This window comes from Osmerus eperlanus, chromosome 8, assembly GCF_963692335.1.
Source record: "Osmerus eperlanus chromosome 8, fOsmEpe2.1, whole genome shotgun sequence".
Taxonomy (NCBI): domain Eukaryota; kingdom Metazoa; phylum Chordata; class Actinopteri; order Osmeriformes; family Osmeridae; genus Osmerus; species Osmerus eperlanus.
In genome coordinates, this window is record NC_085025.1 from 15,704,421 (window position 1) to 15,717,970 (window position 13,550).

The 13,550-nt window shown below is 39.8% G+C and overlaps 1 protein-coding gene across 7 annotated transcripts in view; it reads right to left on the minus strand.

Moving 5' to 3' along the window:
* Positions 1–1,614: 1,614 nt before the first annotated feature.
* LOC134025117 (rho-associated protein kinase 2-like) overlaps positions 1,615–13,550 on the minus strand; it is a 60,785-nt gene continuing 48,849 nt past the window's right edge. The window contains exons 31-35 of one of the 7 annotated variants that reach the window (XR_009930987.1): positions 5,292–5,559; positions 4,327–4,597; positions 3,206–3,296; positions 1,813–2,820; positions 1,615–1,773 (exon numbers count right to left, since the gene is read on the minus strand). Coding sequence is in view for 4 of the 7 variants with exons in the window: in XM_062467985.1 (XP_062323969.1) it covers positions 3,221–3,296; positions 4,327–4,597; positions 5,292–5,559 (615 nt within the window). In the remaining 3 variants the exon portion in view is untranslated. Of the gene's footprint in view, positions 1,774–1,812; positions 2,821–2,868; positions 3,778–4,326; positions 4,598–5,291; positions 5,560–13,550 lie in introns of those variants that run through there. The other 6 variants (XR_009930988.1, XR_009930989.1, XM_062467985.1 and 3 more) reach the window with 6 other exon arrangements.

Below are 13,550 nucleotides of genomic sequence, written 5' to 3' on the forward strand. Positions count from 1 at the left end.
GCCTGCCTGCCTGCAGGCCCTGCTTTCCCCTGCCTGCCAGCCCTCCAGAGACAGACAGTCACCCCACAGACACAGTAGCTCTGCAGACTTGGAAGTCTTTAATACCACTTCTTTGGAAGTAGCCTTTTAAACAGTGTGCGAATTATACAATGACAATCGGGGGGTCAACTCAGTGCTTGCTTGCAATCAATCAATTCAATCACAAATAAAACATTAGTAAAAATAGCTTCCTAATCGGGCAGAACTTGTTAATGCAGGAGACTACCAGACCTTAGCGCGTCACTAGCATCTCGTGATGTCACACAGTCGGAAAATAGTTTGGTTACAACAACCATGGGCGTCAGGTGGCTGAGCGGTTAGAGAATCGGGCTAGTAACCAGAAGGTCGCTGGTTCGAATCCTGGCAGTGCCACATGACGTTGTGTCCTTGGGCAAGGCACTTCACCCTACTTGCCTCGGGGGAATGTCCCTCTACTTACTGTAAGTCACTCTGGATAAGAGCGTCTGCCAAATGACTAAATGTAATGTAAACCATACGAGGGATTTCAGTTGTTGTGTTCGTTCAGTTAGATGTTTGTAATGTTATTGTTTTTTAGTTAATATAATCGTGTTGGTCACCCACATGACTATTGTTAAGTGTGCATTGACTGAGATTCTGGAAAGAGATCAACTCAAGAAGAGGTTTAATATCCGCGGTTTTCAAGCTGTCTTCGGGAAAGTTTGAGATTTGGTTAATAGGCTTTAAGGTGACACCCCCCTGAAGTACCATGCGCAATTTCATGCAATATTACATTAAAATGCCAACCGTTTCTTAACATTTGTCCCAAAGCTCACCGAAGCTAATACTCTGCCCTTTCTATTCTTAAAATCTCAACAGTTGGTGTGTAGCAGAGAGGATAGAGAGACTGACTTGTAACTTAATGCTCATAAGTTTAAATCCCCATCCAGCCTATTGTTGTTGGCCAAACATGAAGTAGTTTTGCTCTCTTGTTGTCCAACTCTCCATCTTCAACAGTGTACATGTTTATAATATTTTGCCATTTTGCGGAGGAACCCGCATCGCTGCTTGCAGCTATATTTTATTGCATATTTTTCCAATCAAAAGCTTTTACTACAATGCAATCTGTGACATGTTACTTCAGGCCCATTGCCGATTCTCTTGATTCCATCAATCCCAGAGCGTTTCCACGCTCATCAGTGCCAGTAATAAGTTTGCCCAGGTCCGGTGCTTATGGGAGTCCAAGGACTCTACCAAGGTCAGTTCCCTATCTTGGGCCATGTCCACTTACACCTGCCTGGGTAAGTATCGAAGCTATCTTTCCCAATTGGCCCTTGTGCTGAGATTTTTCATGACTCATTTGAGGAAATGGAAAGGTGTTTTATATTACCATGCCTTCTGTGTTTCAGCGAGGATGCTCACTACAGTGCTGACAACATTTGACATGCAGGGTCAGTATACTGGCCGAGGGGGTCTGAAACTGTAGCACTTCTCTAGACCGTTTCCAGTGGCATGGCATAGACTGAAGCGTTGAGTGTGTGCATTACAAACACCTTCCTAGAACAGATGCCAGACCCAGTTTTCTTGCAAAAATATATTTAACAGTAATACCTTAAATAGGATGTAATCAGTTTATTGAAAAACAATGCAAGAACGTGAAGAATGTAATGCTATCACAACCATCTCTCACTACGTTTAGATGCTTTCACATCTACTCTGGTTGTATTTGTTTTATTGTTCTGACCAGGAACATTACGGATCCTAACTCTTGGTTTACTTGTTTTCTCTAGTTCTTTTACGGTTCTTTGTCTTGACCATGCTCAATGGTTGGGTCCTGGCTACCATTGTCCTCTACAGACGAGGCAGCAAGAAGCAGGAATGATGAGATCCAGAAGAACATTGTTAGTTAACCAACAATGTTTACACCATCAAAGGCATCAAAAGTCTTACATGTTGGTTTTAATCTATGGTCCTACTGGGTGGTTTTGCTGGTGGTAATAGCACTGATGGGTATCGGTGTTATCTCCATACATAAAAGCTGACCGTGGGCCTGGTAACCTTTAGAACATAGAAAAGGTCTCAACTTGTCTCAGGTTTTTGCAAGTATACTGTAAACGTGTTGTAAAACATCTTAATGGGTTAAGAGCTAATACAAAACAAGCAAACATGCAATCAAAAGATTTTTGAGCAAACATGGCTATACTTTTATGAATGCACAATAAAACCTTCCACATAACATTTATTCATCTTTTTTCAAACATGATAGGTAGTGGACAGATAGTTATACATAACATACTCAGTTCTTTGTCTGGCTGTGTACACGGCAATGACACAGCAAAAAGTGTTTCTTTTCACATTTCCCTGTTCAATGGACACAGCAAAAATATGTATTGTGTACAGCTGACAACAATTTCAATGTTGCACTTTCATCCATTTTGCAGGTCTTGTGATGTACAGAATATGAGGAAAGTAATATTTTGTCTTCATAAAAATAAAACGAACACATGAAATGACACATGCTTGAGGGTAATCTCTATGTGGCAATACACCTTATAGACCATTCACTCTTATGTACAAACTCTCACTAACTTTGCCAATACTTTACAAACCACCAAATGACACTTGAAGAAGGGCAGGTAGATAAGATATTTTGGTTTGTAGACAAAAATGATTATAATTTTCAAAATTTATATTGGACTTTCTATATTGCACAATATTTGGTTGACGTGACCATTATTGAATAAGAAATGTCAATTTCGGGCATTTTGAAGTGACAATGTCCATGTGACAGGACGTAGCACTCCTCCATGTAAACAAGGTTAGCTGTGAAGAGAAAACAACAATTTTAAAAACAAAAGTCAATGGTTATCTGATCTTTTCTTAGTCTATACCCTAACTTGTGTATATATATATATTTATTTATATATTTATTGCACTCTCTCACTACATGCAATATATTAGCTACAACAGACCAGTTAACATCCTTTTGTCAGACTTCAAGTACCATGCGTCTTTACCTCAGTATTGACTCTTCTTGTTTGGTTGGAAGAGAAGTGGAAGTCTCTCAGATAATCAAGTTTGAGTTTCAAACCACAAAAACTTGGCACATTACAAGATAGTAGATCATTCTAAGAGGTTATACTATCCAAGCCACTCAAAACATGCAGGCCTCAAGGCCTATGCATCCCAGCAAGCACTGCTGAGTTACCCTCAGTTTCCTTCTTTAGAAGTCAAACACATCGTCATCATCGTCCTCATCCAGTGACCAATTCCAGTCCTTAAGGCCAAACTCAAGCAACCTGAAACAGTCCATATTCACCCTGATCTCAATTTACTGCACTGGTTCTCAATCCTGGTCCTCATGCCCCTTGCCCTGCATGTTTTAGATGTTTCCCTGCTACAACCTGATTCAAATGAATGGTTCAGTATCAGGCTTCTTGTGAGCCTGATAATGAACTATTAATATGAATGATGACACAGTTCATGCGCAGACAACTTGATGGCAGGATTGAGGCATTGTGGTTTGTTTGTTTTTACCAGTGAATTACATACAACATGACGGTAAAGCTCACAGTAAGAGATCAGGAAAGGATTGGTTGGTTGGTTAAAAGAGAATACACAGCAGCAAATGAACAGGCAGAACAGACAAACAGAAAGACAAGCAGGCAGGCAGACAAACTGCGGTCTGCTACTTACTTTCTACCACAGAAAAACAAAAATGGTGAGTGGTCAGTGAGATGAGGTTGTCAGTGCAGGATAATTCGGAGCATAGGGCCACAGCTGGGTATGGGGGGGGGGGGGAGTGACAGAGTTAGACTAGCTCTCTATGGAAGCAGTTAAGAGTACAGAGCAGCTAGTAAAGCTACAGTAGTGAAGGATGTGTGTTGTCTACGGCATACAATGTTGAGCACATTGTCCCGGAAACTGAGAGAATATATTTTATGTTCAGCCACATACATCGGACTGCTTGGTATTCTACCATTTATCTCTCATGGTAGAGGTAGAGGGATATCTACAGTCAACAGATGTGTTTCAACATCTGTTGAAATACATTTCAACAGATGTGATGTAATGTGAACGCTGAATAATCAACATGGCCATGACGTGCAATATTGAGTGCTGAGTTGAAAAACATGGTGAGTCACCACCGTTAAAATTACAACATTGCTTTAACCCTCGTGTAGTCAAAACATTCTGTGTACTCCCCATGTCCTAAAGGACATTTGTCAGGTAATTTTTAACGTGACACATTTTTTACTTAGGACAACACAAAGATCAAATAACCACCCACTTTGAAAACCAACCACAAAGCCCTTCTCCTCCTCTCACCTGGGCTTCTCTACAGGTTGTTGTCGGCTGGGCTGCAACTTGATTGCCATACGGTGGGTGGACAGGGCAGGGGAGTTCCTGGGGGAGGGCCGGGTTGAGATCCGGGGAGATGAGTGGGCTGCCGGCTGCAATGGGGAGCTTCCGCCCGCCGGGACGGTGGTGGGGTGTTTTCTAGGTATACGTTTGATCAGACGGCTGACCCATCGCTGCTGTTCTTCTTGGGAACCCGCCAACAGGAGGAGGTGTTTGGCTGTTGACATGTCGTAGTTCACTGAGAAGGAAGGAGAGGATGAGAGTAGGAGAAGAGGTAGCCAGAGTGAGAGAGGTTTTAGGGTTCAGGTTTGCATCATTGCCGATAAGCTTACAAAGCTTTTCCACAATATTGGTTTTCCATACTGTGCATGGATAGGTGTTATATCATGTCTCTGCTAGAAGAAACATGACAAAAACAGTATGAAAACATGCTGTAAAAGAAATTGGATTTCCTATGTACTTATGTTAATTACAATCAGTATATCAGCTGATATTACCTTATCATGAATTCATATATTCTCTCTTATTATCCATTTATATGTTTTCCTACTGTAACCTACTGTGTTCTGATGTCGCAGTTCTATGGTGCAGTATCTGCCTGCCTATAATAACAAACACCTATTGGCTGTATGTTATCTTTGTTTTTCTCTATCCACTCAACACCGTCCTCTGGCTTTCAGAGCTGAGAGACATGATTGACTGAAGCCTGGTGTTGTCATTTATTGTCAGAGGTCTAGTTTCCTCTCCCAATCTGCAGATTTCTAATACTTATAAAACCCAGAAGTCATTGAACTTAGTCACTCTGTTAATGAAGAAAAGGAACACTTTCATCAATTGACTCTTGTTCTTGCTGCTGCCAATGCCTCAAAACACCACCTTCATCATATCCTTGTGTCGAAAGCCACCGGACTATCTGCCTCGTGGGTACTCACCCTTACAGGGGGCAATGACCTCTTCCTTTCTGTCCAGGTGGTCTTTGTGGCACTTGGTGTGGCAGCGGCGGCACTCGAGAGCAGGCGGAGGCTTAAAGACGTTCCAGAGGGGCCGCGTGCACGCCTCGCAGCTGGAGGGAAAGTGGTAGAGTGTGGGGATGAACTCGTGACCTTTGTGGCCAATGTAGGATGCGCGCTCACTCGGAGGCAGGGGCTCCACTGCTAACTCCTGCTCCCGCTTGCTCTCACCCTCGTTGGCGTACAGGATCTGAAGGGGTGGAGAGGGGAGAGGATGGGATCAGGTGTTAACAAGCTGGTTCTGCAGATGCTGATGGCGTTAGATCCTGGGAGAAGAATGTTCTCTAAACCTTTTCAAAATCCTGTTAAATTTGCCTGAAAACGCCTAAACAGCATACCCAAAGTAAATTGAAAGCTGTTCTTGAACCATTTGGAGTACATGCATGTAAATGGTCTCTTTTGAAAGCTGACACTCTGAAGTTATTTCCCCTGTTGTCAGGACCCCTGTCAGTCCTACTAGTGTTGAGTAATAGAAGCTTGAACACAAGGAAAGTGAAAGTTTCCATTTCCGCCTAGATTTTGTTTTGAAAACAGAGGCCTAGAGGTGGTAGGTATTAGCTGGAAGACAAAATTGGACCACAGGTTGAAGCCTTACCCAATTCAAATCAAAATTCAAACATAATACCACAATATATTCATATTTGACACATGTTTTTATAAGAGTACATCCAGGCGTTTTCTAAAAGTGCCTTTTGGAGACTCTAAAATGACTCTTTGTAACCAAGGTCAAATACTTAGGATAAAAAGGTATAATAGGCATAATTATTATCTCTAATGAAAGGTGGTAATTAGAACTATCATATACAATAGCTAAATCCCTAATTAGTATTACTGAAACACAAAAACTGAAGCATGAACACATTGGAGTGCTTTATCTGATTCCCAGGATTGGCGCACAAAGAACACTGATTCTGTCAAACCATATTGCGCAATCGACTTTTATTTTGAAGGCTCCACAGAGACATACATATGAGGTATTAGCATTTTCAGTTAGCTCTCAGCTACAAGGCTAACGAGCTAATTTCAGAGCCCGTCAAAGCCAGTTAAAGAAATTTGTTTAGAAAAAGTGTGTGTGTGTGTGTGTGTGTGGGGGGGGGGGGGGGGGGGGGCAGGACGCACAGACCTAGTTGGCTTTAGAGGGCTGTCAACGGGGCATAGAAGCTCCGATTGGGTCAAACAAGGTGTCAATCGAAAGGGCAGAGTGTAGCGGACATTTTGAGACCATCCACTCCTAAGTACTCGAACCACATCTCCTCCTATGAGCGATAGTGCGTGAGACTGAAATAAAAAATAATTGGAGAAGGAAGAATGAAGCAACAAGATCGTGGCTGTGTGGATATAATTCGGTAACCCTTCCTTTTACAGTCCCTTAAGTACTAGGTATTTACATAGAAAGTAAAGGGTATGTTATGTGTTTTATTGGGTATTACTGATTGGTACCAAGGTGGTAAATACCTAGATAATTCGAAGTATTTACCCATTAACTAAATACTAACGTGCTGGAGCTCGGTAAAGTTGGCATGACATTCACAGATTCAAACTTCCGGGATCAATAACTCTATAGCGAAATGTTATTAAATCACAAATAACGCATATTTCGTACTGTAGTAAGGTAAAGAACGAGCTACAAAGTCATTTTCATCAAAACGAGCCGTCCTGCAACCTGAAGAAATAACATTGGTCTCAACGAGCAGCCGGCAGTAAGACGAGCGCTCAGGGACCATCTACAAACTACAACAGCGAAAAGAGATACAACAAAAATATTTTTTAATTTAATGTTTAAATAAGGTAGCATTTCCAAACGTACCTCAATTATAACTTGTCTCCTGCTGGTTGTACTACAGCACTTACTTTTCAAAAATAAGCATAATCCTAATTTTGATGAATATTTTTTGCACAAAACGTTTAATAGTTGTATAATTAAATACAGTTGTGTCTTTAAACTTTCCTCACACATCAATAGTCTTATGTTGTTTGTACTACAGCCCTTACTTTTCAAAAATAAGCATAATCCTATTTTTGGGGAATATTTTTTGCCAAAAACGTTTAATAGTTTAATCATTAAATACAGTTGTGTCTTTAAACTTTCCTCACACATCAATAGTCTTATGTTGGTTGTACTACAGCATTTACTTTAAAAAAATAAGCATAATCCTAATTTATGGGAATATATTTTGCCAAAAACGTTTAATAGTTTAATCATTAAATACAGTTGTCTTTAAACTTTCCTCACACATCAATAGTCTTATGTTGGTTGTACTACAGCCCTTACTTTTCAAAAATAAGCATAATCCTAATTTTGGGGAATATTTTTTGGCCAAAAACGTTTAATATTTTTATATTTAAATACAGTTGTGTCTCTAAACTTGCCTCACACACAAATCCTCTTCTACTGGTTGTACTACAGCACTTACTTTTCAAAAATAGGCATAATCCTATTTTTGGGGAATATTTTTTGCCAAAAACGTTTAATAGTTTAATCATTAAATACAGTTGTGTCTTTAAACTTTCCTCACACATCAATAGTCTTATGTTGGTTGTACTACAGCATTTACTTAAAAAAAATAAGCATAATCCTAATTTATGGGAATATCTTTTGCCAAAAACGTTTAATAGTTTTATAATTAAATACAGTTGTGTTTTTATACTTGCCTCACACATAAATACTCTTCTACTGGTTGTACTACAGCCCTTACTTTTCAAAATACGTATAATCCTAATTTTGGGGAATATTCTTTGCCAAAAACTTTTAATAGTTTAATCATTAAATACAGTTGTGTCTTTAAACTTTCCTCACACTTAAATAGTCTTATGTTGGTTGTACTACAGCACTTACTTTTCAAAAATAAGCATAATCCTAATTTGGGGGAATATTTTTTGCCAAAAACGTTTACTATATGTCATTATTACAAAGCGTCATGTATCCAAAACTACTCCACACATAGTGAGCCCCCTGCTGGTTGTACTACATCACTTAACTTAAAACAAAAAGTGTTTGTATCATTTGTGAGGACATTTATTGTAAAAAATACTGAATAATTGAATAATTATGTAGAATATTGTCTCCAAATCGACTTCACACATAGGTGGTTTGTTGTTGGTTGACAAAGCCATTCTGGTTAGTTTAAATTAGTATAATTTTCATATGGTTAATGTAATAGATCATAGGGCTGTCCGGTCTGCTGAGTTAATCATCGGCAGGAAGCTCCCAGCCCTACAGGACACCTACCACATACGATGCCTCAAGAAAGTTGGCAGGACTCTAAGAGACTGTTACCACCCATCCTTCAGTCTTTTTACCCCGTTGCCTTCTGGCAGGCGATACCGAAGCATTCGGTCTCGCACACTCAGACTGGACAACAGTTTCTTTCCAAGGGCTATCAGGCTTCTGAATGGACATTGATATGGACACTGATACACTTCTCACTAGTTACTTTACACACTGTCACTTTCAGCTACTGGTTGCACTATCATTAACATTGCACTATTGTACTTCACTTGTCTTAGGTAAGTATAGGTTTTTAAGGTTAGTATAGGTTATTATGTGTATTATGTGTATGTAGAGGTTTAGTATACTGTATTGAATATTGTATATTAGGAGGTTTACTATATTTCAGCTTATTATAGATGTAATTTATGTTCTGTGTACTTGTGCATGTTATGTTATGCCAGGTTGCTTTGCGTTGTCTTGTCCTACGAATTTCAGGGACCAGTCTGACCCTGTGTTGTTCTGTGCATCTGACAATAAAAGACTTGAACTTGAACTTTCAGTGTGTGCAAATCCAGGCAAAAATACACTACATAGACAAATAATACTAAACTTCAGGGCATAAACTATTGCTATTTGACACCAATGAAATAGTTTGTTTCTCATTACAAGGCAATGTTTTCATCTGCTTGAAGAAGAACTTGCTGATCGAAACATTTCTTTATTAAGAAAATAAACTATTTAATTGTTAAGCAGTGTGCAAACCTCCTTTCTGCCCTCCTAATAGATCATCTCATCACTACATGGCCACTGTCATTAAACCAATGGAATGAAGGATGCATAGAGTGACAAGCCAATCAGGAACAACCTCAATTAAGTTCTACCTGCAGTGATCACATATTATCAGGGGTGTCAAGGGGCCACATACTGCCCACTTTGATCTCAAGTGGGCCAGACCAGTAAAATCATAGCATAATAATGCATACATAACGACAATATGTCTTGATGTTTAAATCATTGGTAACGGTATTTGATGATAAACCCTATTTTAAGGTCTTTCTACAATAAACCAGAAACATAAAGACCAAAAACTCAGACATCAGCCCACTGTTTATCTGCCTGAGCTCTCCTCTGCTGATTCCCGCGTCACAAAGCGAGCAGCGAGCGCTGCTGCCTGTGGCAATGAGCGCTTCTGCCTACGGAGCACACATCGCATTTACACTGTTTTTGAAGCAATTACTGGATCGATTAAAAAAATTAAAACGTTTGTAGTCATAAATGTCCATATTCTTAAGACATTTGGATTCAGAATAGCAGTTACTTTTATAGAAATGCAATTAATGTCTTTCTGTAATTTTCAAACTTAGCAAAGACATCCGACGGGCCAAACTGCACGCCCTGACGGCCGTATGTTTGACACCTCTGCATTAGATCATCTCCTCACTGCATGTTCACTGTCTTTTAACCAATGAAATGAAGAGTGCACAGGGTGACAATGTCACCAGCCAATCAGGAGCAACCTTCAATTATGTTTTATAGCGAGTTTCTGCAGTAATCACACATTATTTTAGTCTTGCTGCAAAACCGCTACGATGGTTGGACGTTTACTTGACGATTTGCTACCACTCCTGTTCCATGGTTATATGTAAGTAATCTTTTATTTTTATTGTCTTTTCATTGTAGTTAACCCTAAGAATGTTGTGTTTTTTGTGTGTTCTGTTTATTGCCTTTATTGATGAGACAGAGTAACAGAAAAATGGGGGAGAGAATAAAAAAGATGTTTTGTTGCTTTTATTGCCTTTATTGATAGGATGGATTAAATGGGAGATGGAGAGGGAATGTCATGCAGCAAATGGCCTTAGGTCAGACAAGTCTGCAACAAGGACTGAGCCTCTGTGTATATAAAAGTTGTGTTTTTTTTAATTTATTTTTACCTGTTCTTGAAAAGTTGTGTTTTTTTTAATTTATTTTTACCTGTTCTTGAAAGTGCCAATTGTATCTTTACATATTGGGCAACCTTATTTTACTTCCCAAAGTAGTTTACTACTAAAACTCACTTTATGCCAACTCCCTAGATTAAAGGCAATGTGAAGACAATGGGGATACTTAAAAAAGGAAAGAAAGCTCAGAGGAAATGCTTATGGGAAATAGCTGGTGGAATTGAAGCTTTAGTAAAATCTCTGAAGAGTGCTAACATTACAACCCGAGATACAGGGTATTCCTCGGAAATCTGGTCTGAACTGTTTATTAACTTATTTGGAGAAGATGATAAGAAAAACCATCATTGGCTGTGGGTCATATGGACAAAAAATCTAAATGGAGTGAGAGATTTGATCGTTAAACAGGAAAAGTCATCAGAGATAAATAAAGCTCCAGTAAAGAAAAAAAATATAGATTGTGAAAGTAAGGAGCCAAAACAACAAAGCCAAGTTAGAGAGGCACGTTCTGAAGACAGTGGGTCAGAGGACCTCTGATCTCGATTCCAAATATCGAACAAAAATCAGATAATGAAACGGCATTAGAGAATAAGGCAGAAGAAAAGCTAAACATTAAAGTAGAGGAAACAGTCACAGATGAAGACCTATATGATGCTGAAGACAATCAACAGAATACGTTGACTGGAGTTCAAATAGAGGAAGAAGTAACAGATGAATCCTCATGTCACGATGCTGAAGACAAGCAACAGAATACGTTGAGTGGAGTTCAAATAGAGAAAGAAGTAACAGATGAATCCTCATGTCACGATGCTGAAGACAAGCAACAGAATACGTTGAGTGGAGTTCAAATAGAGGAAGTAGTAACAGATTAATCCTCATGTCACGATGCTGAAGACAAGCAACAGAATACGTTGTTGCAGAGTGGAACACAACCTGGACTTGGAAAGACATGGAACCATAAAAAATGGAGAAAGTTGCCAGTGATTTCTAAGAAGTTCACAATTACAGTGAATCAAAAGAAATGGAAAAGAGTTGTTCCACTGCATGGTTCAACAAAACTAAGGCAACCATGGACCAATGTGTTGTACAACAGTTTCAGGGGAAAAAATCCCTGTTGTACACTTGCTTTCAAGAACCAGCACATTAAAACTCCTCACAGTCGAAAAACAAATTGTCCTTACTTAAACATAAGAGCAGTTTGTACATTCCCTTCCTGCAGTGCAAAATACCTCTTTAAACGGAAAAGGGAGCCATTGGGAGAAACCCTGGTTAAGATATCTGTGCTACAAAGTGGAAAAATGACACACAAAACAGAAAAAAAATTCAGCCAAGCATCACATACGAGAAGAGGAAGAATTGCACAAGCTCTACGTAAAGGCGTCAGCACACTCTTCTATAACAAACTTAGAAAAACACCCGTTGTTGAACTGATTTCTGGTAACATAACACGCAGTCTGAACAAAAATGTTCTTAAGGTTATCAGTTCAGAGGCTAGGAAAAGTAAAAGGATCCATGACGATGTTTTGATGGAGATGTACCTCACCCAGAACATCATGAAGGAATGTGACTCCAAATTCCACAAGATGCCTGGGTACATACAGCACTTTCAAGTTGACCCCTTTGGTGTTCATATGTATACAGAAACAGGAATAAGCTTAGTTGTGCAACACCTGAGAAAAAGGACCCCACTGACCTTATACCTAGATGCTACAGGTAATGTTGCATACAAAGTTCCCGGTCAGACCAAAAGGGTACCCTACTATGCACTCACTCTTCCTGGAGGTGGTCAAAATGCACCTCCCCTTCCAGTCTGTGAAATGCTGACAAATGAGCACTCCATACCACCAATCACTTTCTGGCTCATGCAGTTCCTCCAAAAACTGTCACAGTACACTAAACTGAGAGTAAACCAGGTTGAAACTGATTACAGCTGGGCACTACTCCAAAGTGTTCTTCTGTCTTTCAACAGGGAGAGCATTGTGAGCTACTTGGACAGGGCATTTGCAGTTTGTTCAAAACTGAAGACATGGAAGGAGATCAAAATGTTTACAGTACTACACATATGATCTGCCCATGGGATCAAAGCTGTCACCCAGTCAATTGGGAGAAAAACAGCAGACAAAGGTTTAAAATATTTTGCAACATTTGCATTTGCTAGGTTGCAAAACACTACATCCATGCAAACAGCACTCAAAATCTTCCGTTCACTGTGCACGGTTGTAACTGGAAAACATAACACAGAAACTGTCCTGAGTCATTTGAAGGCCATGCAAGACTTAATAAAAACATGCAAGATTCCCGACATGGAAGGCATGGAAAAAGTACAAGACAGCCCCTTAGCTCAGGAGGAAGATGATGATGACAGAAGAAATGCCCAGACAATTGTTGGTAGATCTCCCTTCACATATGAGTTCAAGAAAGTCTTGGAGGAGGTGAAGGGAGAGCTGGAAAAAAAGGATGCTGAGAGTGCAGTTGAAGTGGAGAATCCATACTACTGCCCAGACATTGTTGATGTCTTATTTGACAATTACCTTGGCATTTTCCCCCTTTGGAGTGGTCTGCTATTGGGGAATTTGAAAAGGTATGCATCTGACAAAGAAGATGACAACTTTGACACAAGTAAAACAAGGGACACAAACTGCCATGTGGAGAGATGGTTTGGAATAGTCAAACATTCTATTCTGAAAAAGCAGAAGCGACTGAGGCCAGGGACCTTCGTCAGGAAGATGTTTGGCTCTCTACAGGAGAGATACAGAGAACACATCATGTGTCATAACTTCTCCGACCAGTTACTCCTTAAACCAGTGCTACCAGACATCAACCAATCTCATGAGGGTTGGGCAAAGAGAGATGGAACAAAGCCAAACAAGGCCAGCTCCAAATTTTATACTGCTCCAACATCTGTTCCAGTTCCAAAGAGAGCTAAGTCAACCCACAAACAATCACTGACTCTTGTACAGAGGAGCACAGATGACAAGAACAGCAGCAATGACCTCACAAATCAACGATCCTGGCCTGCAACAGAGGTAATTGTTT